The sequence below is a fragment of the Rattus norvegicus genome, chromosome 9 (assembly GCF_021556685.1).
Source record: "Rattus norvegicus strain SHRSP/BbbUtx chromosome 9, alternate assembly SHRSP_T2T, whole genome shotgun sequence".
Taxonomy (NCBI): Eukaryota; Metazoa; Chordata; class Mammalia; order Rodentia; family Muridae; genus Rattus; species Rattus norvegicus.
Window position 1 is genome coordinate 55,176,556 of NC_141542.1, and position 25,616 is coordinate 55,202,171.

At 41.4% G+C, this 25,616-nt stretch overlaps 1 protein-coding gene across 10 annotated transcripts in view; it reads right to left on the reverse strand.

Moving 5' to 3' along the window:
- Positions 1-25,616, reverse strand: part of Tsga10 (testis specific 10) — a 106,905-nt gene that overhangs the window by 16,095 nt on the left and 65,194 nt on the right. For 6 of the 10 annotated variants that reach the window (XR_015628474.1, NM_001393709.1, XM_087564771.1 and 3 more), the window contains 5 exon segments: positions 24,842-24,897; positions 21,365-21,533; positions 18,942-19,052; positions 16,595-16,780; positions 1,628-1,837 (listed from right to left, as the gene is read on the reverse strand). Coding sequence is in view for 8 of the 10 variants with exons in the window: in NM_001393709.1 (NP_001380638.1) it covers positions 1,628-1,837; positions 16,595-16,780; positions 18,942-19,052; positions 21,365-21,533; positions 24,842-24,897 (732 nt within the window). In the remaining 2 variants the exon portion in view is untranslated. 10 annotated transcript variants of the gene reach the window in all.

The window sequence follows — 25,616 nt, forward strand, 5'->3', positions numbered from 1 at the left end:
TAACAAGTAGGAGGCAGAAAGACTGCTAACTGGCAATGCTTGGGCTTTTGACACCTCAAAGCCCAGCCACAGTCCACCTCCTAACCTTTCCAAACAGTTCTTGAAAGCATTTGAACATACGAGCCTATGATGACTACTCTCATTTAAACTACCACAGAATGTTTTAAAATCTCCACAACAACTGAAAGTTTCAAAAATAAAAGGATGATCCCCGCATCTAACATCACAGCTTACCAACAAAATCAAGACAAAGATAGCTCAGTGTCACGGCAGTTAATGTCTCAAGTAATTCTGAAGAGCTAGGAAGAGGAAGCTACATTTACAGTGAATGGGCCCTTCAATTATGCTGTTTTCAAGCTTTAGATAACAGCTGTATATAAGCCCCTGTGCTGGGGGCCATGATGGAAACTTTAAGACTGCTGCGGAACTGCACTCTTCTTTCAAGTGGCATGCTAGCTTATAACCTCTGAGATTGTAACTACTGCAAGTGCCATTTTATATCATTTCAGTTGTTACAGTAACATGCCAAGACTTTCCCAATTAAAATAAATCAAGTGAATGTTTAAGTAAAAGGTTACATTTTTAAGTTTTTACAGTAGCAAATTAATCTTTCAAAAGTTCATGATGCAATAAATAGTGGAAAAGGAGTGAGGGTTTGGGCAGATGGCACTTCATTAAAAGATTAATAGTAGATTCTTATAAACTAGACACATGATTCTCAAATGCACCATAAAGGGTGGATTAACAAGATAAGAAATTCAATAAGGTTTTATAATAACCAATAACCAAGGTGACCAAATTTGCTGACATTTTAGTTACACTGTACAATGTCTACACACTCAGAGTTGGATTCATCTCTCCAGGTTTATTTCCAGATAGTTCTTCTTACACTAAAAAGTACTTATTTCGGGGGCTGGGGAGATGGCTCAGTGGTTTAAGAGCACTGACTGCTCTTCCAGAGATCCTGAGTTCAAATCCCAGCAACCACATGGCGGCTCACAACCATCTGTAATGGGATCTGGTGCGTCTGAAGACAGCAACAGTGCACTTATATATAATAAATAAATATTTTTTTTAAAAAGTACTTATTTCCATTCAAGAATCTACATGGACCTCTCCACCATCACCGATGTGGGAGGTCCCAAGCTCCACAGTAATTCCTATAAGCTCCTTCTATTTCTCCGATTATTCGTATGCCAACATTGGGAGGTCCTGGGGAGCCCAGGCCTGTAAGGTCTGAATATTCTATCTGTAGTGTAGGCAAAAAGTAGATACAAGCGAGCGCATTACAGCGTCAGACCTCAGCCTGTTATCTCATCATGCTCATTACTGAGATGGGGAAGGTTTGTGGTCCCTCGCTCACAGCTCCGTCAAAGTGCCTTATAGTTCTAGCTAAATGTAACTGCAATCTACCAGTTCAAAGAAAGGGTTTGCTTTATGTTCTTGAATTCTTTAGAATAAATTAACTTTTTAAACTTTAAAAATAAAAATTAAAAAGCAAAACAAAAACAAAATTTAAAGCTAAAAGGCATAAATGTCTGATATAGTATTTTATGAAAAAAGCAAAATGCTTTTTTCAAAAGTAAAGTACTGTTACAGTAGCAGCAATCATAGACATACTACATACCATCTCTATTTCCTGATCTTTGGCAACCAGCTGTCGGTTAAGAAGTTCTTTGCTTGAGTCGAGTTTAATGCAGAGTTCCCTTGTGGAAGACAAATCTGCGAGCGCAGACACCTTTTCAAACTGAACCTTCTGAAGCTCCTCCTCCATCTTCACAAGAGACTTGTGTAAAGTTGCAATCTGGGATTTGTAAGAGCGCTCTGCGTTTAAGTGCTGCAAGGACAAGGTGAGTGTTTACACAGATGGAGAGAGTTAGGCCGTAAGAACGTCCAACAGGCAAATCTCTCGTCACTGGGACAGCTGACTCAGCACTCAGGTGCTGATGTGACACACGTCATGCTCTCAGAGAGACAAACTGAGGCTTCAGCTTTCCTTCAATAAATCCTATGAGTAGTTCTTAAAGTGCAATTACGAAAAAAACTGTTTCCTATTAAAATGCCCACAGGTTCAATGCCAGTGAAATATCTACAGTTTGGTCTGCAGTTGTATCTGCATTTCACGGTTTGCATGGTCTACAACACAAATATTGCTGCTGCCAAAAAAATAAATAAAAGATGCTAGCCACTGCCTCACTCAGAGAATTCTTTTTCAATTTTTGACTGACAGGCTTATCTCGGTCACGCTATCATAAAATGAGGACTGATAATTTTCTAACACTAATACTTTTGAGAGAAAACACTTCTGAGCTAGTACAAATTAAACACAACCAATTATGGGGAAAAGCATATTTTAAAACCGTAATATGAGATTCAAGTTACATAAATGCTTTCAAATGTCCAAAATAATTCCACTCTCCACACCCTTTTCTCCTAGCAGGCTGCTGACGTCAGTGCACCGCCTCCTACGGAGAGAAGTATTTGTTTGCTACAGCATCAAGATAACAGACCTGGGAGGCGACAGCTGTGTGTGCTTTCACAAGTGCTTCTGCACGAATAAAACACTAAAAATTGTTCCTGGCACATTTCTTTGCCATAATTCAATGACCCGTCCACTCTTCTGAGCTCCCTTCCTTCTGTAGCCATTCCTACTCACTCTTCACATTATCTGTCTAGCTGTCCATCTACCCATCACATCTTTACAGAAGACTTTGGACGCTATAGTCACTGTGCCCAGAGACAAAAATCAGTGGGAAACAAAATTACCTCTGTGTTGTTGTAAAAATATAAAAATAAAAAAGAGCAGTTGTCTTTTACCCAGCTAGCTCTACACTGCGGTGCCCCAAGATATCTGCTAGGTATCTGGGCGGAAACACATCCTAGCCGCACACTTTCTTACACTCAAACCCTCACATTAAAGAACACACAACACAACAATCTTTGACCCAATTGGTAAGATATAATTGCCCACTTAAACATACAAAGCCCGGTACCATCCATCCCTTGAGAACATTAATAACAACCTGTAAATACACAGAGCAGAATCTTAACATCCCCTGCCATCTTATCCTACCACGGCTTCTCCCTCTCTCCCTCCTGTCTCTTCCTCTCTCCCTTAGTCTCCTCCTCTTCCTTCAAACTTCTCTCCCGCCCATCCTTCCTTCTCCTCCAATGTCAGGCCTCCTTCTATCCTGTACCTGCCCCTCACCAGTACTTTACAAATTCAATGGAGAGGTAATTCTGGTGAAGTGACCTGAGTTCTGAGTCCTTGACTAGGCAGCTGTCCTTGGGGCAGTGGAATTAGCATCAAAATACAGTAACTACTGGGCAAACCACAACACCTCTCTTCTCACAAACTTCTACTACTGAGGGAGTCTGGTAGCAATCAAATATGCTATAGATGAATGTATAAATACAGACCGTATGAAGCTCAAGAAGAAGGAAGACCAAGATGTGGATGCTTCAGTCCTTCTTAGAAGGGGGAACACAATACTCAGGGGAGGGAGAGGGTGGGGGGGACTTGGGAGGAAGAGAGGAGGGTAAGAGGGGAAGGGGGAAAGGGGAGCAGGATAAGGTATGAGAGGAGATGGGGATGATATACAGAGGGGTCAAGAAACTGAACAGAGGTGTGTAGCAAGCGACGGGAAATGGGTAAGTGGGGGTAGCCACCAACAAGTCCCAGATGCCAGGAAAGCAAGAGGCTCCCAGGACCCAACAGGAATGAGCTTAGCTAAAATACCCTACAAAGAGGAGGGAGAACCTCCAAAGACCATATTCAGAGGTTAGGCAAAGCCCCCAGTTGGGGGATGGGGCCACCCAGTCATTTCCAAAATTTTTAACCTAGAATGGCTCCTGTCTAAAGGAAATGCAGGGACAAAGAGTGGAGCAGACACAGGGAAAGGCCATCCAAAGACTGCCCCACCTGGGGATCCATCCCACATGCAGTCACCAAACCCAGGCACTATTGCGGATGCCAAAAGTTCATGCTGACAGGAACCGAATACAAGCTGTCTCCTGAAAGGCTATGCCAGAGCATGACAAATACAAAGGCAAATGCTCGAAGCCAATCACTGAACTGAGAATAGGGTCCCCATTGGAGGAGTTAGAGAAAGGATTGAAGGAGCTGAAGGGGTTTGCAACCTCATAAGAACAACAATACTAACCAGAGCTCCCAGACACTAAACCACCATCCAAAGAGTATACATGGGACAGACCCATGGCTCCAGCCGCATATGTAGCAGGGGATGGCCTTGTCAGGCATCAATGGGAGAAGAGGCCCTTGGTCCTGTGAAGGCTCGATGTCCCTGTGTAGGGGAATGCCAGGGCGGGGAGGTGGGAGTGTGTGGGTGAGTGGGGTAGCACCCTCATAGGAGGAGTAGGTATGGGATAGGGGAAACCAGGAAAGGGGATAACATTTAAAATGTAAGTAAACAAAATATCCAATAAAAAAGAACATATTTCTGGAAAAGTAGACAACAAAAGTACTGGTGTATGCTGAAGGACTCAGAAAGTCAGGAATGGCCTCCCCAGGGAAATGACTAAACAGTGAGCAGACAAGTGGCAGGAGCAGGCATTTCAAGCTGAAAAAAATGCAAAGCACCACAGCTCTGTTGGATGCAAGAATAACATGCTCCAAGAACTGAAAGAAGGGAGTGTGAGTAGAGCTTAGAGGTCACAGAAAAGTAACAGGAGATGCAGAGTCAGGCAGGCTTTAGTAAGTTGTGCTCCTCAGCCAGTGGTGAGGTGATCAGGCTTCTTGTGTTTTTGGAAGCTCACTCTGGAGGTTGTAGATGCTACTAAGATGATTGGCTAAGCTGAGGAAAAACTCTCAAGATGATACTGAGCAACAAACATCTTGTGTGTTTTGATACAAGGTCTCACTATGTAGCCCTGGCTGGCTTGGAACTCACTATGTAGACCAGACATAGACTAGGCTGGCCTTGAACTCAGAGAGTTCCTCCCACCTCTGCTTTCCTGTAAGAAAACATTTTTACCAATTTTATATCTGAGCTTACAGAGAAGAAAGAAATTCTCATTTCCATAAAGGGAGCAAAGCAAGAGAGCACTGAGGTTTTGCAGTTCAGAGATACAGCACTTTGCCTAGCAAACATGAAAAACTGGGTCACACGCATACACACACACACACACACACACACACACACACACACACAGAGAGAGAGAGAGAGACAGACAGACAGAGAGACAGAGAGACAGAGAGACAGAGAGACAGAGAGACAGAGACCAACTTTGACATCACATGGTAAACTGAGGTAGACTGTAAAAGGGTATGGTGATTGCAGTTAATCTGATAACAGCCAATTGGCCCCCACCACTTGCTGATAGTGGTGGGCAATTTTTGGGGTCAGCACTACTGACAGATTAAAACTTAATTGTCTGGGTTGGCCCAGAGAGAAACTCTGAACTCTTTCAACTCTTAAGTGTACATGCATACAGACAGAGAGACATACCTCCATTTGATGGATAGAACACAGTCCTAACAGCCACACTTTAATTTTTCTCTCAGTCTTTTTATACCTTCTGACAAAAGTTCTTCATAAAATTATGCATAAATAAAATGTTACATAGAAGGGGAGTTACAGAAGGACGTCCATAGTAAGTTTGAAGCAGTGTTTTATTCTATGAGCTCATTATAAGTTCAATGCAACAGTCTCACATGGCCAAGCTTTATCATAGTACACACCTGTGGTCTCACCCTTGGATCTCACTTAGAATGAATGTTTTTTCCCTTGATCACAAATCTGTTCCAAGCCTATTTCTCTTATTAGGTAATTGATGAAAGCTCATTGTCGTCCTTATTATGCAGCCTTTACTGACTGTTTTGGGAGGAGGGGGCACATTCTTTTCTTTATTCTAACTTCATTACATCTCTCTAGCTGAACAACTAAAACTTTCTCTTTAAACTTTCTTTGTAAAATTATTTTAATCAAATCAGGAATTCATTAATTCATCTAAACAGCATTAATTCATGAAGTTCATCTTCATGTTATCTGCAGGAGATTCGTCCTATAGGGTGGGCTGATGCCCAGGAATCACTAGGCTATATGATAGTGGCAGGAAAGGCATATCAACAGTGAGACACAATCCTGGGATAAAGTCTGTAGGATGTGCCTCTCCAGAGTGCAACCATTGCAGCCATGCAAACTGTGGGCCCTTTCCAGAGCTTGCTTGCCACAGCCTTTCCTATATGACTTCTGTCAACACACACACACACACACACACACACACACACACACACACACACACACACAAAAGAACCATGACCTCTATATAACCTGGGATTCTTGGATAATGTGCTATAAATGAAAAAGGGGGAAGTCTATTTAGCCATACAGAAACCACCAAAAGCTGATCTGGACCCGACCTCTGGATAGGAAAACAATGTCTTCTGTGATAAACATAAACTTTGATTCTAATAATTTTGAGATGCTACGCTACTCATCTCTACTTCTAAATGTTAACATACAGTTTGTGCCCTGTCAGTAATAACCTGGAGTCACTGTACAAAAGCAAACCACGGCACCACATGAGATTCCATGCAGTGGAGGATTCTGTTTAAGAAAAGTCTGAGAATACAGGAGGCCAAAATCCAGCTCAAAGTGGAGTCAGAGCAACAAAATAAGACCACACTTCCAGAAATCCACATTACTGAGCAAAATGTGCTGAAAAGTACAAAGTCATTAAGGAAGGAATCTGAAAAGAAAAAAATAACACATGGAAAAATGGGCACATTTGAAAAAAAATAGTTGAACATCACTTCTAGAAAGAAACATAGTGTCTCTAGTGAAAACCATAGGAAGGACCAAGAACAGACTAGAACAGATGAAAAGGGACCAGTGCTGTGGAAGACGAAGCACAGAACACAGACGTGCACTCACTATGACAGAACCAATAGTGAAGGGAAATGAGTCAAGATAAAGCAAGACTTGAGGGGACAGGAGAGGGAACTTGAAAGCTGGAATGTTCAAGAAGTAATATCTGAAATATTTCCAGAACTAATAAGAAGTACACATACTCTGAATGAAACAGAGAAAGAAAAATCGAAAACACCAAAGCCAGAGGAAACAAACCCCACACATGGCAGAAGAATTTAAGCAATGAGAAAGACAAGACCATAATGGGAATGTTGACAGAGGCAGGCAGTAGAGGAGAGAGACTAGAATGAAAAGAGATCTACCAACAAGGACAGGGGCTACTGTCTTGAAGATTTATTTCTAGTTTTCTTTGTATGTGAATGTGTGCATGTGTTCACCATGGACATGCAGGTACCTGGAAGCCAGAAGAAGGCATCAAATCCCCTGAGTATTAGAGGCAGTTGTGAGCTGTCAGATGTGGGTAGGGGAACTGAGCTCAGGTCCTCTGCAACGGCATTCTTAACCACTGAGTCAGTCCTCCAATCCCTACCAGGTTATTTTTAAAGTTATAAAGGGAAGTATTCTCAGTCCAGAATTCTATGTTCAGCTAGACTAATTCTCAAGACCAAGGCTACACTAGTCATTTTCAAAGAGCTGGGAAAATGAACATCCTGGTTTCTGCAGAAAGGAAGGCCAGAAAAGGAAACTGAATAAGGAAGAAACAGAACACAAGAAGCAAGTGAACAAAGGATTTATACGCTTCTATGTACATACAAACAGTACTGATCACGAGAACAGCAATGATTATGCACTGTGGTATATAAAGACCATGAAACTAAAATAGTGCATGATAAGGTCGTGAAAATGTGGGGGAGGTGTGACAGAGAAAAGACAGTGTATGCTAGTGAGCAGGATGTGGTACTCATTAGTCAAATATTGCTAAGGAGTTAGTGATGTTAATAATTATTTTAACATCTAAAGGAAAAGGTATACAATGTGTAACCTATAAGCAGTGGCAGCCAGAAATATATAAAGAAGAATATATATAAAATGGAAAAATAGAAAGAAGGAAAATGATCACAATAAATAGAAAGGATGAATCAAATGACAGTGAAGCTAAGTGTGCTGCCAACGTGACAACTTATTAGTGAACGGAAAGGTACTGTGCATTTTGAGAAACACCTAAAGAAATGTTCAACATCTTTAGTCATAAGGGAAATGCAAATCAAAACAACCCTGAGATTTCACCTCACACCAGTGAGAATGGCTAAGATCAAAAACTCAGGTGACAGCAGATGCTGGCGAGGATGCAGAGAAAGAGGAACACTCCTCCATTGTTGGTGGGATTGCAGACTGGTATAACCATTCTGGAAATCAGTCTGGAGGTTCCTCAGAAAATTGGACATTGAACTGCCTGAGGATCCAGCTATACCTCTCTTGGGCATATACCCAAAAGATGCCCCAACATATAAAAAAGACACGTGCTCCACTATGTTCATCGCAGCCTTATTTATAATAGCCAGAAGCTGGAAAGAACCCAGATGCCCTTCAACAGAGGAATGGATACAGAAAATGTGGTACATCTACACAATGGAATATTACTCAGCTATCAAAAACAACGAGTTTATGAAATTCGTAGGCAAATGGTTGGAACTGGAAAATATCATCCTGAGTGAGCTAACCCAATCACAGAAAGACATACATGGTATGCACTCACTGATAAGTGGCTATTAGCCCAAATGCTTGAATTACCCTAGATGCCTAGAACAAATGAAACTCAAGACGGATGATCAAAATGTGAATGCTTCACTCCTTCTCTAAAAGGGGAACAAGAATACCCTTGGCACGGAATAGAGAGGCAAAGATTAAAACAGAGACTGAAGGAACACCCATTCAGAGCCTGCCCCACATGTGGCCCATACATATACAGCCACCCAATTAGACAAAATGGATGAAGCAAAGAAGTGCAGACCGACAGGAGCCGGATGTAGATCGCTCCTGAGAGACACAGCCAGAATACAGCAAATACAGAGGCGAATGCCAGCAGCAAACCACTGAACTGAGAATAGGACCCCCGTTGAAGGAATCAGAGAAAGAACTGGAAGAGCTTGAAGGGGCTCGAGACCCCATAGGTACAACAATGCCAAGCAACCAGAGCTTCCAGGGACTAAGCCACTACCTAAAGACTATACATGGACTGACCCTGGACTCTGACCTCATAGATAGCAATGAATATCCTAGTAAGATCACCAGTGGAAGGGGAAGCCCTGGGTCCTGCTAAGACTGAACCCCCAGTGAACTAGACTGTTGGGGGGAGGGCGGCAATGGGGGGAGGGTTGGGAGGGGAACACCCATAAGGAAGGGGAGGGGGGAGGGGGATGTTTGCCTGGAAACCAAAGAATTATTATTAAGTATTAAATAAATTTAAAACAAACAAACAAACAAAAAAAAAGGTACTGTGCATTTTTTAAAAATCGGTTAAACTGGATTGGTGACCCGGGCCTGTAATCTCAGATACTCAAGAGGCAGAAAGGTCCAAAGTTCACAGCTGTCTGCACTTTACGGCTCTCAAAAAGTGAGAGGACTAGGAAATGAATCAGCGGGAGAGGGTTTGTCCAGACTCAATCATCAGTAACATACACAAAAGGAAATTCAAGGCTATGTAGCAAGTTCAAGTCAAGTATGTGCATATTGAAACTGTCTCAGAAAATAAAACTGACAATAAATGTAAATGTAACATTTCAGACATATAAAAATTTCACAAAAAATTGTGTCCACAGCCAGAATGAGCATCAGTCATTGTAAGCAGATGTAACACTGGAGAGAGGGCAGGACCTCTCTGCAGACAATGAGCAAAATATGCAGAGACCTACCCTGGCTGATTCTGTGTTGTACCCGTTTCAGCTTTCAGTGTCCACCTGACCCCTGAATGACTACATTTTACATAGCAACAGCCTTGACAACATGAGTTACTCCATTTTAAATATCAAGGAGTGACTCTACGTTTTCTCTTTTTGTCTGTCTCTGTCTCTCTGTTTCTCTCTCTCTCTCTCTCTCTCTCTCTCTCTCTGTTTCTCTCTCTCTCTTCGTGTGTGTGTGTGTGTGTGTGTGTGTGTGTGTGTGTGTGTGTGGTCCAGAGACCAACACCAAGTGCATTCCTTAGTCACATCCATGTTACTTTTTTAAGATGCATTCTCTCACTGAGCCTGAAGCTCACCAATTCAGCTAAATTGATTGGCCAATGAGCTCTAAGGATCATGCCAATGAATAATGACACTGGAAAACATGCCACGTTATGTTACAAAGACCAGCCTCCTGAGGAGAAATATGCAGAGCCTTCGTAATCTGCAGAACAGGATCAAGTGGCCCACACATTTGTACTTTCAAGTCCAGAATCTTAGGCAAAAGAGAAAAAACTATCAATCAGAGCAATGGAACCTTACCCCAGACTTTAGAAGAAGCCTTTCAAGACCAAACATTGGCAGGCCCTCTGCCTGGTCAGTACCTTCTTATGAGTCTTGTCCAGGAAAACTGCCATAGCAAAGGACCCCTGTCTCTGCCCCTGGCCTGCATCTAGATCCTGCCCTGAGCAGCTTTGCCCCTGTGGTCACAGAAACTCTTCTTGTACCTGTGTTGAGTCTCTACCTCCAACTCAGAACAGCCTTTCTAAACTCTAGTGTTTTAAGCTCTTTCGGGCATTCTATAACCCTGTGCATGGATATGCACAGTATTAATTACGTATTAGCAAATAAGAAAGGTATAGAGGGGCTGTTGGCGCCAGCAGCTAGCTATAAGGCAGAATTGGTATCACTGGGCAAACAGAAACTAATGAAACCAATTTAGGTTGTGAATGTGTTGTTATTCAATTAACTGTGACATTGTATAAAGATGCAAATGTGCTTGTCTGTTTTTTTACTACATAACACACTCACAACACACAAAAATAGCAATGATACAAAAACAGAATCCAAAGACGAAAAGACAGGGAAATGTGCAGCTTTCATAATCTGTGGAATAGGATCAGGTGATCCACACATTTATACTTTTAATTCCAGATCTTAGAGAAAAGGCAAGGGGAAAACTACTTGAGTAAATAAATGGCAAAAGATATTCTCAATTTGATGAAACCAAGCAAGTGTGATTTATCAAATAAAATAATTATAAAGATATACTGTGTAGTTAAATCAATTCAACAAAATTGACAAATTACTAAATGACATGAAGTATTAAAATTAATAAAAGAGAAAAAGAATAGGCCTGTAACAAAGAGTCTGACTAGCAATTTAAAAACTTTCCAGAAAGAACAGGTACAGATGGCTTCAGACTTCGATTCTACCAAACCTTTAAAGAATTGGCAGCAAATACATACAAGCTCTTATAAAAACTAGAAGCAAAAGGAACATTTCCAAGTTATTATATGAAGTCAGTGTCATGTGGATCCTACAACTACCACTTGGATCTTATACAAACATAGGTTGTTATAAGAGAAAAACTTCAACAAAAATCACTAGAAAACCAAATCTAGCACCAAAAAGAATAATTGTTATTCATAATGAGCAAGTAGGATTTATCTTAGAGATGCAAAATTATACTTAATACCTTGTATAAAATTTAACCCAGCATGGATCAAAGACATGAAAGAAAGTGGAGTGGCTGGTTATGACAGCTAATGGGCACACTGTTTTTGTTTTCGTGTGATGAAAATGTTCAAAAGTGGTCATTTTTACAGGGTCATAACACATAATATTCCAAAGACCACTGAATATACCTTAAATAGGACAACCGTATGGCAGGAATAATTCATGATAAAAGGTATTAGAAAAAGCAGTAACTTTATAATTTGCAAGGCCGGTGTGGCGGTACATGCCTATAATCTGGGAGACATAAGCAGACATGAGTTCAAGGTCAGCTTGGGCTGTACACTAACATCCTATCTCGAAGGAGAATAGAGGACAGTAATACTCTGTAGCTGAAGACACCACACACGTTGGTCACCAGACATGACGAAAGCAAGCTGGAGCTGACCAGGGCAGTAACCATATTACTGGAGTGTGTCATGCAGGCTGCTGGGAGTGGACAGTCATCAATGGTCTTACCCAGAACTAATAGTTAATAATAGCATTGACCCTGCAAGCTATAATAGCAACTGGCATGGCAAGATACACCCTGGATGCAGAGTGGTGTGGCTGTTTTGAGGATAACCAACTGTCAGGTTTATGGTCTACCCCAGGTAGGGAAATTCATGCCTAGTGCTGGAAATCTGGGTAAGAACCTGTGGCTAGAGGGGCCCAGGTCCCAGGGTGAGCCTGCTACAACTGTGGTCCTCATCAGAGCAGCAAGTGTCTTTTCCTTTGGCGATAGTTAAAGTAGAGACTCCACTTGATCAAAGTGCAGAGAATAAGTGTTGGGATGCTCAACCACAGATGGGATGCATGTGTCACTGCCTCCCTCAGACCCAGAGGTATAGAGCGGTGACAGAGATGTGCTTATCCACACAAGTACATTTTCAGGATAATTTTTGTCTTTAAGTTGACATCATATTTGTGGAATATAATACATTCACACAGTATGCCATGATCAAAGCAGGGTAACAACAGATGTACCTCCTTTGATATCAATTTCTGATATCAAGCAGCAGTCGTTCACTGCTGTAAACTGTACTAACCTAGAATACTGATGATGTTATAGGCATTTCCCTGCCTTGAGTGCACTTTGGTAATGATTACCCGCTTTTCTCTATCCTCCCTCTCTCTTATCTGTCTCACCCTCTACATAAGTTTAAATGAGCATATAGGAACATAGCTTCCAGGTCATAGGACACTAAAGAATTACTTAAGGAAAACGTAATTCATATGGGAAAGATTCATAATAATTATAAGTGCATCTGCATTTCTTTATCTCGCAAATCAACGAAAAGACAAGTTAACTGTTAAAACGGGGCTGTGATCTAAAATATTACAGAGAATTCCTGCCACTTAATAAGAAAAATGTACAGCCAGTGGTAGTGGCAACGCCTTTAATCCCAGCAATTGAGAGGCAGAGGCAGACAGGTCTCTGTGAGTTCAAGGCCACCCTGGTCTACAGAGAGAGTTCCAAGACAGTCAAGGCTACATTAAACAAATAAATAAACAAAACCCTGTCTTGAAAAACCCACCCACCAACCAACCAACCAACCAACCAACCAACCAACCAACCAACCAACCCCAACCAACCAACCAACAATTGAATAGAAGCAAGGTATACAAATGTAAGGAAAGAAGAATCATCCCAAGGTCTGGAGAGACTGCACAATGGCTGACAGCGCTTTCTGCTCCTGCAGAGGACCAGGGTTTGGATCTAGCATCAGCATGGCTGTATACAATCATCTGTAATTATTTCCCACAGAATCCGATACCCTCTTCTGGCTTCTATGGGACCCATTGACACATACATCCCGGCCAACACTCATGCACACAAAACTTTAAATTTTTAAAAATGTATTCAAAAGAAATTTAAGAGAAAACCCATCTGAAAGGTGTTGTGGATTTGGTCTAATGTTTACATTATGTTATTTGGGTTCCCAAAATTTCCCAAGAGTCAGTATGTAAGTAAGATGCTGACGGTTCCTGCCCCCTGTTGGTTCTGGTTGGTACATAAAGTTGCCAGCAGCCAATGGCAGGGCAGGAAGACAGAGGTGGGACTTTAGGATTTGTGGTCAAGGGGACCAAGGGTAGAAAGGAGATTCGCCATGCCAGAAAGGAGTAAGATCCAGGCTTGAGAGCTGCAGAAGAGAGAGAGCGCATGCTGATCATGGAAGAGCCAGGGAAAAGCGGCCCCAGCTTCCCCCAACACCCTCCACTGGGACTAGGGTAGCAAACATGGAATATAAATTTTAGTAAGTAATAACTCAGGAGTACCGGAGGGGAGGCGTTAGCGACATGGAAGTTTGGGAGTGGCCCAACCATTAAGCTGTTTAAGGCATATTAAAATAGAAGGCAGTGTGTGTGCATGTGTTGTGCATGTGTATGTGCATGTATGTGTGTGTGCCTTTCATTTGGGAATCCAGAACATTGAGGCGGCAGCAAGGAATTCACACCACCACCACTGCCGGGACGATTTAGAGTAGCGTTAATCACTAACAGCAACAAGAGGAACCTTAACTGGTCAATAAACACTGAACCCTGTAACTTGTGTCTTTACCAGACATGTGCCACCCGCTACTGACGAAATGTGAGTCAGACAAGTGTCGGCCAGCCTTCTGCCAGGAACTCCCGGCTTCCTGCTATTGGGCTGTTAGTGCTGGTTTTGCTCTTGCCGAAGGGAAAGCCTCAAACATCTTAGCCATATGTGGCGGGAGTTCCTTAAAGAGGTCCTACATATCCGTCAAAGATATTTATAGAACACAGTCTTTTTGGCACAGCGGTCGCTTACTCTAGAAAGTGCTTTGCTAACAATGTATAGAAAGGAAACTTCCAAATGAATTTCTGGTGCACAGTTGCTTCTGAGAGTTTGTGTAATTTTCGTGGGTTTAGAGGACACATTGTTTTGGTAAAAGATTCAGTTGTAGTTTTTAAAAAGCAGTATTAAGGGACTGGGGATTTAGCTCAGTGGTAGAGCGCTTACCTAGGAAGCGCAAGGCCCTGGGTTCGGTCCCCAGCTCCAAAAAAAAAAAAAAAAAAAAAAAGCAGTATTAAAAGACATTCAGTTTCACTTGTAATCTAGGAAACAAAACACAACTGTGGAAAAAAAATAAGGCCCATAATACTGAATATAGTATTTAAGCAAATTATAAGCCATGATTTCTGGCAAGAGAAAACTTTTAGAAAGCAATTTAATAAACTAAGTGAAATCGTGTGTGTCTCAGACTAGGCCCTCACTTTCAAACATAAGTCTAAGAAAACAGAGCCAGAAGAAATAAAAAAAATGTTTGTTACAGACCCCTTCACTATGGAAAAGGGGGGGGGATTCCCCTTAATAAGGGGATAATGTAAGCAAGAAAATATTTACACAACGAATATACATCACTGTTTGACGTATATGTGTAACGAATCAGATGAAGCTTTAAAGTTGCTGCTGACCTTACAAGGGCTGGTTGCAAACACATAACTAGTATATTTTATTACTTAAGTAAAATTATTTGTAGTGCCTAGGATAAATTTGGGCAAGTACCCAATACTGAACCAAATCCCCAGCCCTAACAAATAAAGACGGCATGACAGAGACTGGAGAGACAACTCAGCAACTAAGAGGACATATTGCATTGCCAACCAAAAGCCTGATTCCCAGCACCCAGGTCAGGCTGCTGACGACCATGTGTAACTCCAATGCCAGGAGATCCAACACCATGGGCACTGTACTTACATGCACAAACACCTTCCCTCTCCCTCTTTCTCACATATGCACATACATCATACATACATACATACATACTTACATACATACATACACTAACAATAAAAAACAGGGCTAGAGAGATGGCTCAGTGGTTAAGAGCAATGACTGCTCTTCCAGGGGTTCCAAGTTCAAATTCCAGCAACCACATGGTGGCTCACAACCATCTGTAATGGGATCTGATGCCCTCTTCTGGTGTGTCTGAAAATAGCAACAGTTTACTCATATACATAAAATAAATCTTTTTAAAAAATAAAATCTTAAAACACACACACACACACACACACACACACACACACACACACAAAGGGGTAGGGAGTAGGTCTAGGAAGATAGCTCAGTCAGTAAAATGTTTGCAATGCAAACCTGGGGATCTGAGTCTGACCTCTCAGAAACTATATGTTAAAAAACAAACAAATCCAGACATGGCTGGCGGGGCACACCTGTAACCCCAGTACTGGAGAGCAAAGAAGAGGAGCTTTCTGGGGCTTTCTGACCAGCCAGGCTAGCTGAGCTGTTCTGCTCCAGGTTCACTAAGAGACCCTGTCTCAGAAAACAACAAGAAAGGTAGAAAATGACTGAGGAAGATGCCAGTTGCCAACCTTGGCCTACGCACACGAATGCACGCAAGCATTTACAATGGCAGGTGGTACACACATGCACATCTGCAAACCTGACCTGAAAACAGAAAACATATGTCACTGGTAGGTGAGAGATGCACAGAAAGAGTGTGGGCTCATGAGAAGCAGCCAGAATAATGTCAAAGTTACACGTCCCCAATACGTGGGTGAGAAGCTTAATGTCCAGTAGACTCAATGTTTGCTTTCTTTTGATTTGATTTATCGTGTGTGTGTGTGTGTGTGTGTGTGTGTGTGTGTGTGTGTGTGTGTGTGAGAGAGAGAGAGAGAGAGAGAGAGAGAGAGAGAGAGAGAGAGCGCTCATGTGCTCCCCACCCAATGTGGCTCCTGGGAATGGAACTCAGGTCCTCTGGAAGAGCAGCAAGAGCTCTTAACCACTGAGCCACACTGCTCCTGACTCTGGTGATATTTCATGAAAACACGTGAAACAAATGCAGCAACATGCTAATGCTAATGTTCTTACACATACAGGATAGAAACAGATCTAGTTTATTGCTTTTTTTAAAAAAAATTTTTTTAATGGTTCCCAACTAAGAAAAAAAAGCTGGTGATTACTCTGTTTGTGGGTACTGAGAACCAAGGTGGGTAGAAGAACAATCAAGAAGTTCTATCTTACAATGCATTTATATAACTCAACTGTTTGTCACTATGTTGAGCCCAACCAAACTCACTAATGTGACATGCGGCACCGTGTAAGCACATTTCTACACTTACTTGCTCAACTTCTCTGTTAAGGGCATCGACTTTTTCCTTCAGTCTGTTGCCCTCGGCTTCCGCGGTGATAAGCTCCAGTTTGAGTGTGTTGTTTTCTGCCTCTAGTTGGCGGGCCTTATTTTCCCAGTTTTCAGCATCTTCGTTGGCTTTTCGGAGTTGTTCCATTATTTGCCGGTTCTCAGATTCCTAAAAAGCAAATCTTGTGTGTTACTTTAAAACCTTGAAAGTGTTTAACATAAAGTGTGTATGGAACAGTGTGATCTGGGCCTTGGGAAATCACTTGCTACACAACCCTGAGGAAATCCTACTCACCTGAACCTAGAAAGGGCCTCCTGTAAGGGATATAAAGAAGTGTACTCCAACCTGCGTCAGTCAGGCACCTTCTCAGCACATGACTCATCTTCAGGACTGGACACACGGCCCGTGCTTCTTCTTAGGGAATCTTCCCTCCATGACTGCTCACTGAACCCTGATGGCCTCAGCTGCCAACCTCACACCATTCCCTTGCTTCCAATCATTTTATTGAGCTGTATGTACTGGTCACAGAATTTCTACATGACCCCTTCATAGCTCATGACCGCTTCATAGCTTAAGTGTCAATTTCTGATGAGATTTATTTTTATTGTTTTTAAGTGGGGTGTGTGTGTGTGTGTGTGTGTGTGTGTGTGTGTGTGTGTGTGTATTCACGTTGACAGCTGGTGCCCTTGGAGACCAGATATTTTGGGTCCTCTTGAGTTGACCTTGGCTCAGAACACTGCCCTTGAGTCCTCTGTAAGAGCACTCTTCACCACTAAGCCATGTCACCTGACTCTGAGGCATCATTTTCTTGTCACAGACTATAATCTTTCTTGGGCTTTCTACTATTAAGCTGTCAGAAATTGCTCAAAAGTATTACTCAAAAAATACCAAATGTATGCTCATAATATACACCTATGTGTAAGTTGTGCGTACAATACAGAGCCCAATCATTTTTGGCAGTCCTGGGACTGAATCCAGGACCGTGTACACACCAGGCAAGCACTCTTACTACTGAGCTGTATCTACCACCTGTGGGAACCAGATTGGTTTTTTAAATCTTCAAAGTGATACCATAAATAAATTTAAGTAAGACCTGCTTTCTATAGGCAAAATTCAGTTCCATAAATAATATACTATGTTAAATAACCACTGTTGGCTACTTCAAAACCATATCTTACCTTAGGGACTGGAAAGATGGTTCATGCTGCTCCTGTAAAAGCCCAGGTTTGGTTCCCAGCAACCATATTGGGCAACTCACCACTTTCTGTAGCTCCAGCTGGAGGGCATCTCACCTCTGCGGGCGTCCACACTCACACACAGGTAGACACACATGTTCACACGGAATTCACATGCATAGGAAGGAAACAGCCTCAGGACTGTAGTCTGCCCAGCCTGCTCTTTAAATATCAGTCATTATCTCAGTGATGTCTGTCAGGAAGGCTCTCCTTCCAGAGACAGTGCATTCCCCATCAGAAATCCTCAGCTAATAAAACAACCAAAGAACAACAAACCAGTCCCCACTATTTCTAATCAAACTCAGACCCAGACGTTCCAAAGCTCCTGAAGCAACAGGCACAATCCAGGAATCCTAAGAATGCCTTATCTCACCAAGCCCTTAAAAATGTTGTTTATGTATGTTATGAACACATGGTCAAAATATGTTTGTATGCAGATATTAAGTGAAGTGTTAAATGAAATACACAGCTAGGGAAGTAAAGTTCCCACAGACACTTTGAGTCTCATGTGGGACCAAAGTGTATCACACCACATCTGTGATATTGATCTATTACACTATGTTAGACATTTTATCTAAGTACATCTCTGTGTACTGAATACACAGTAGTACTAAGTGCATCTGATGTTCAGACAAGCTGTATATTACAGAGCTCACACACTCCCAACACACACACACACACACACCTTAGATCAAGTAGTGGCTAAAGAGATGTGCAAATGACAGCAACCTAATGGTTCTTAGAAACAGATGGTCTCAAAATAGTGTGATCCATTCTGCTCTGTCCAACAGGAAGAGCCACTTTTGTCGTGTATAACAGAAAACACAGTATTTTATGCCCCTTGTTCTTCAATTAGAGAGAATCTACTTACCTGGGCTGTTTACTCTGAATTTAGCAAACTGAAAGGAAATGTGCTCAAGAGTCATCTTACAGGACACTGGTGATTCTGAATGCAAATGGTTAATCTGCACAGTCAAAACTGTAATATCTGGTTAGATAAAGGCTTGGTTCCCAATTCTGGTGAGGGTAGTAGATCACTAAACTCGGCCTTATGAAAACTTGTGTTCCGAGCAAGGAGACCCATGTCTGCATACCTCAGACTTTAATATGTTCTTCAGCTTGTTAACCTCCAGGTTCGTGTCCTGGACCTTCTGCTTTATGTCGCTGAGCTCGTTATGAGTGTCATTCAGTTTTTTGGACAGCGCCTATGGGAAAAAAGATAGCTAGATTTGACTATAATAAATAGACACTACTATATGTGAAAGCATCTAAAGTGTAAATATCTGAATCGGATGATTATATAAAATTAATATAGTAACCATGTCAAAATCTATGTGAACAAGGTTAAAAACAAACAAAAAACAAAAACAAAAACAAAATACCAAAAGAAAACAGGCAAAGAGCCCAGACGTCAGGGAGCATGAGTTGGTAACACTAAATTAAGCTTTAGTAGTAACCAAAAATATGCTAATTAAGACAACAGAATAGCATTCTGGCTACCAAGTTGGTGAAGAGTGAAAGTTTCAACTGTGGTAAGGAATGGGAATTTCCGCACATTGTTTACTGTAAAAGAGTTTTCACAGAGAACTTGTGAACCATTCTCATAGAGACATGCTGAGCATTTCCAGATGCTCAGAAGAGAGAAGCCATTCTCTGCATTTGAAATGTAAAACATTCTAGTCACAATGTTGCTATGAAATCAGTAAAAATACACATGAAAAGCTAACACAACAGTAACTGGATGGTTAAGACCCCAAGAAATATTTCTTTTTCCTTTCCTTCAAAATAAAAGTTCTATAATGAACTTATAATTCTGTTAAAAGGTGTGGTACTAAAAATAAAACTTTCTAAGGTTCCCATTTTCCAAAATTTCTACATTGTTCTTTCTTAGCCTGTGGTTTACAAAAAGACTTCTCTTATATGACCTACGGGAAGAAGAAAACTACCCTAGAGCACATGTAAACTCTTATGATGATAGTTTTCTTCTGGAGACCAATCAAGAGTATGCAGTTTAAGGAGGCAGAGAAATTTATGTCATGGTCAGCTAATAAGTGACATCCCGGACACTATAGTAAATGCTTCCCTTGCCATCCACTTTACAGATCATGCCTTTCTTAGAATTTAAATGCATGATAATACAGTCCAGCAAAGAGAGCCAACCCCATGTGAGCTTAGATAACTAGGTCTATTGCCTCCTCGCATAGAAAGGGCAGCCGGTTTCATTCTACCTACGTTTAAAAAGTGTTCGTAAAAGCAGTATGGTGGCTTAAAGGAGAGGGGCCCCATAGCCTCATGTGCTTGAAGGTTTGGGAAGGATCAGGAGGTGTGTCTTGTTGGAGTGTTGTGGCCTTGGAGGAGGTATGTCAGTGGGATGAGTTTGGGTTTCTAATGCCCATGCCAGGCCTCTTTTTCTCTCTGCCTGCTACCTGCAGATTAGCATGGGAACTCTTAGCTACTGCTCCAGGAGCATAGCATGCCTGTCTGCCTATCTGCCTGTCTGTCTGCCTGTCTGCCTGCCTGTCTGCCTGTCTGCCTGTCTGCCTGCCTGTCTGCCTGCCTGCCTGTCTGTCTGCCTGTCTGTCTGTCTGCCTGCCTGTCTGCCTGTCTGCCTGCCATTGCACTCTGCAATGATGATCATGGACCAATCCTCTGAAACTATCAGCAAGCCCTCAATTAAATTACTGCTTTTATAAGTTGCCTTGGTCGTGATATTTCTTCACAATGATAGAACAGTAACTAATAGAATTAGAATTTTGAATTTAATGAAATAAGCAGAAATACATGTTAAATGTCAAAAGTAGCTGTTAACTCAAGTACCCCAGAATGACCTCAAAGTGATTACAGCCAAGCATAACCTTGGGCTCCTGGTCTTATGGGTTCTACATCCTGAGTGCTGGGACTAGGGGCACCAGTACCTGGTTTTGTATGGTTCAGGGTGTCAAACTCAGGATTCGTGCTTAACAAGCACCTACTAACTGAGATGAGTCACTAGTTTCTGTTACTTGTTTTCTATTTTTTTCAAGAAATAGAATGTTTTAATGTTCAAATTTGTAGTGTTATTAGAACTGAAGACTGTCACTGAAATACATTGTGTTACAGAGTAAAAACTAGAATTTCCCTAAAAAGTATCATAGTGCTAAAAAAGGTCCAAAAATGTACCATAGTCCACACATAATATTTAATCACAGTAATACATAGTCCATCATAAATATGCCACTGCTTTAAAGCTTTCCATAGCTTTTAATCCTTGTTTGTTTATTCAAATACCCTTTGATACAGAAGTTTTTCTAAGGTTTAAAACAAACCCATTCTATTCCATTCCTCTTTCTTTAATATCTAATACTTTCTGTCTGAGACTTTCACCTAGAAATTATATGTCAATCTGTTATAAAAGTAAAAAACAAGAGTGTTGTGAGTTTCAGTGTCTGGGCTTTTCTACAAAATGAAATAAGGGCTGTGTCTCTGAAGAAATCATTTTTTGTCTTTGAGAAGAATATTCTGAGAACAAGAAGTATACCTGGTTTTCTTGTTTGACTTTGGCAAACTGTTCTTGAAGATTGTCATTCTCATGAGCCAAGATATCTCTCTCCCTGGCGATCTGCCCCAGCTCGTCATTCGTTTCATCCAGCTGCCGGCGCATTCTGGAAATATCTTGTTCGCACATAATTAGGGCTTCCGTAGACTGTCTATTCCGCAAATCAAACAGTACATAAGAAGAATAGCTTACTGAAATAGAATGACAGATTCTCACAGGACAGAAGATGGACAGTTAAAATGAAAACTAACTGTAAAGGTTTAAGACGTTTACATTTAAAGGAGCTAACGCTGTAAAGACACTTCCCTTCTCTCTGGCAGTCCCACACTTCAGTATGGAAAGTATAAACAGACAAGTCAGGGGGTGGGTCACTGCATCTCAAACTTCTGACACATATGGGAAGTTCACCATACTTCTAGCCATTTTTTTTTTTTTTTTTTTGGAGCTGGGGACCAAACCCAGGGCCTTGCGCTTGCTAGGCAAGCGCTCTACCACTGAGCTAAATCCCCAACCCCTATTTCTAGCCATTAAGGCTGACTCTCCTCTGCCACATCTTCTTCCCCTGTGCCTTTAAAAGTCCGTTTTCATTTGCTTGTTAGAGTCACACCAAAGTATTTTCTATTATTTGTGACTATTGTGAAGGGTGTTGTTTCCCTAATTTCTTTCTCATCCTGTTTATCCTTTGAGGAGAGGAAGACTATTGATTTATTTGAGTTAATTTTATATCCAGCACTTTGCTGAAGTTGGTTATCAGGCTTAATAGTTCTCTGGTGGAATTTTGGAGGGTCATTTAAGAACACTATCACATCATCTGCAAATAGTGATGTTTTGACTTCTTCCTTTGCAATTCGTATCCCTTTGGCCTCCTTTTGTTGTCTGATTGCTCTGGCTAGGACTTCGAGTACTGTATTGAATAGGTGGGGAGAGAGTGTGCAGCCCTGTTTCGTCCCTGGTTTTAGTGGCATTGCTTCCAGTTTCTCCCTGTTTGTTAATGCTGAAGCAGCTCATCTCATAGAATAGTGGAACAGCCTTTTAAGAGTGAGTTAAAGCACCTAATATGTGGCAGTAGCTCAGAGGGTTAGGGCAGGGTTTTCCAGAACACTGTGTATGTTCTGAATCAATGTCCAACATACGGTACTATTTCCCTTTAGCCAGTATTCATGGTCCGAGAATTGAAAAATGGAAATCAAAATGGTACCACTCCCCATCACCCCTAGTGATCTACTAGAATGTTTACTTCCTATTCCCACAACATTATATTGTGGTACCCTCCAAGCTTTGGTTATAGTGTGGGGAGAGGGTTTCAATCAGGAGGTACAAGAACCATTCCACTGATCTGTAAGCCAAGGCATCCTCCTGGCCACTTTGTGTTCCTGAGTCAGCATGCTAAGAAAGGAATTAAAGTATTAGGATTGATTCAGAGTACCAGAGGCAGACTGACTGGTGTCCCACAATGAAAGAAAATAACAGCATGTCTGAAATGCAAATCTTTTAGGGCATCTCTTAGTGTTATGATGCCCTTTGATTAAGTCAATGGGAAAGAAACTTCAACTTAACCTAGGTAGGATGATAAAAACCCCAGGTCCTTCTCGAGTGAAGGTGTCACGCCCCCATATAATGAATCTAGACTTACTGAGGCAGTTTTTGAAGGCACAAGAAATGAAACATGAATAGTACATTATCAACTACAGCCACATGACTAGTTACAGAAGTCAGGATTCTAATTACCACACATCTCCTCTGTGTGTGTGTGTGTGTGTGTGTGTGTGTGTGTGCGCGCGCGCATATGTGTTTGTGCATGTGTACATGTACATACATACTTATTGAGCAGATCTGTATTTTTCTTTCCTGTATTACAGTTTATCAGATAATACACTAATTTAGTTGCTTTCAGAACTTATGTACCATTATATCTATATTATCAAGTTTAATTCATGAATTATCAAAAAAATAAACATTCCTCAAGGGACTTTGCCATTTTTATGGAGGAAGAATTAGTGCATTTTCATTTGGACACAGGATGGGTATTTCACATCACCTGGACTTATGACCTTGTTACATTCTTCATTTAAAAATTAAAAAAGACATTAGATGTGACTGTGTGTCAACTTGGTGAGAGAAAGACTTGCGATGGCTGGTCTTATCAACTGGGTGACACTTAAAGACCCTGGAAAACACACCTCTAGGAATAATGTCCAAGATGGTGTTTTTGGAGAAGCTTAACATACTGGGGAAGCCCCACCCTCAAAGTGGACAGCACCCCTTAAGTGGCTCTTCCAGGAAAGCAGTGCTGTGTGGCCCCAGCCCTTCTTACTGAATGTATGCAGCCATAGCTGCTCCTGCTGTCAACAGACTCCAGCTTCACCAGTCCTTCGATGTAGACTGAACACCAGCAGCTCCAAGGCGCTCCAGTCCCCAACCCTGCTCTCAGGCTGCTGAGGTGTCTAGCTTTATGGACTGGGCCGACACAGAGCTCTGCTCCTGCAGTATGCCCACCACTGTTGTAGGATACTCAGCCTCTGTTGGATTCTGTCCCTTCTGCGCCTGGCATAGTTCTCAGCTCCACGGACCCCTCAGAATCATTGTCTTCGTGGTTAACTCCCTGCTAACATTGCAGATGCTTCCTGGACATGTCTACAACAAGTTCTCAGAGGCTCTTTAAATTCAGAGGCAAAATCCTTTCTCTGAACACACATCCTGTCGTGTGGGACCTGGAAGCCTGGTGTTTCCTAAAGTCTCTCATCATAAACAACTCATTCCTTCTATTGTTTTTCTTTTTTTTTTTTTTTTTTGTTCTTTTTTTCGGAGCTGGGGACCGAACCCAGGGTCTTGCGCTTCCTAGGCAAGCGCTCTACCACTGAGCTAAATCCCCCAACCCCCCTTCTATTGTTCTTATTTCTTCTAAAGCCCAATTTAGTACCTCTTCTTCCTGTAGTCCAATAAAAATTACTTTAAAACTTTAAAACCCCTAATAGCCTTTACTCCCAAAGGATGAAAATCAAACTCGCTGTGTATTGTACAGGCCTCTTCGCATGTTTGGCTCCTCCTTTCATCATTTCTTTTTATCCAAAGATTTAATTTCCCATGTGTGTGTTCTGCCTATAATTTTGCATATGCACCGCATGCATGCCTACCGCAGACAGGAGAGTATAGGATCATCTGGACCACCATCCACTGCAAGAACAGAACATGCCCCTAACAGCTGAGCCATCTCTCCAGTCCCTTCACTTCACTCATACTTGAGGGAGCTGTGATCCTTGCTACTATGTCTGCTTTGGAAGCCCTGCCCTTTATTTCTCCTGGTGCACACCATCCTCTGCTTTACTCTCCAAGACAACCTAGGCCTCTGTTGAACATCAGGCTGGATACATAACACAGCCTCCTGACTTTCGGTCTCTTTGTATTATACGTAAATCCTACTGACTCCAGTAAGAGCTCCAGTATTGTTGAAGCATTTACCTTGATGCCTGTTCCATCTCAGCAATGATATTCTTCATGCCTGAAATGGTCTTTTCCTTAAAATTAATAAAAATATTAAGTTAAAATTATTTAAAAGTAGTTCCTACTAAAGCTGAATGAATAAAAGAACCCTCCCCCATGATTTCCATTTGTCTGTAAACACTTATACCATATTTTATATACTTTAAAGCCTATAATCAATGTATATACTTATACTAGGTAAAGTTAATATATTCATAAAAGGGAAGAATATACTTAAGTATATTGATATGAGATCATATAACTAATATTGTGTTAAAAGATTTGTGCAATCATCCAGCTATAGAAGACCCCCATAACTACCATGTTTTAAATGAAATATTCCATACTAAATAGTATTAATTTTTTCTATATGTTCCTTATATTATAAAACTTGGGAAAGTGAATGATATGTAACTGAATTTGTTTCTTTTTAATTATTTATTTCATTTTTAAGAATATAATATAACATAATAAGGCCATTTCCCTTTACCTTTCCTCCCTCCAAACTCCCCCATGGCTCTCTTTCAAATTCATGGTCTCCTTTTTTTTTTTTTTACTCGTTGTTGTCATGTACATGTATGTATATGTATATACACACATATCCCTAAACACATAAATGCTAACTGCTCAGTCTGTATGGTATGTGTATGTGTGTTTTCAGGGCTGACATTTAGTATTAGATAACCAATTGGTGAGCTCTTCCCTAGCCTCAATCCTACATATAGAACCATAGGCAATTATCTCTTAGAAAAAA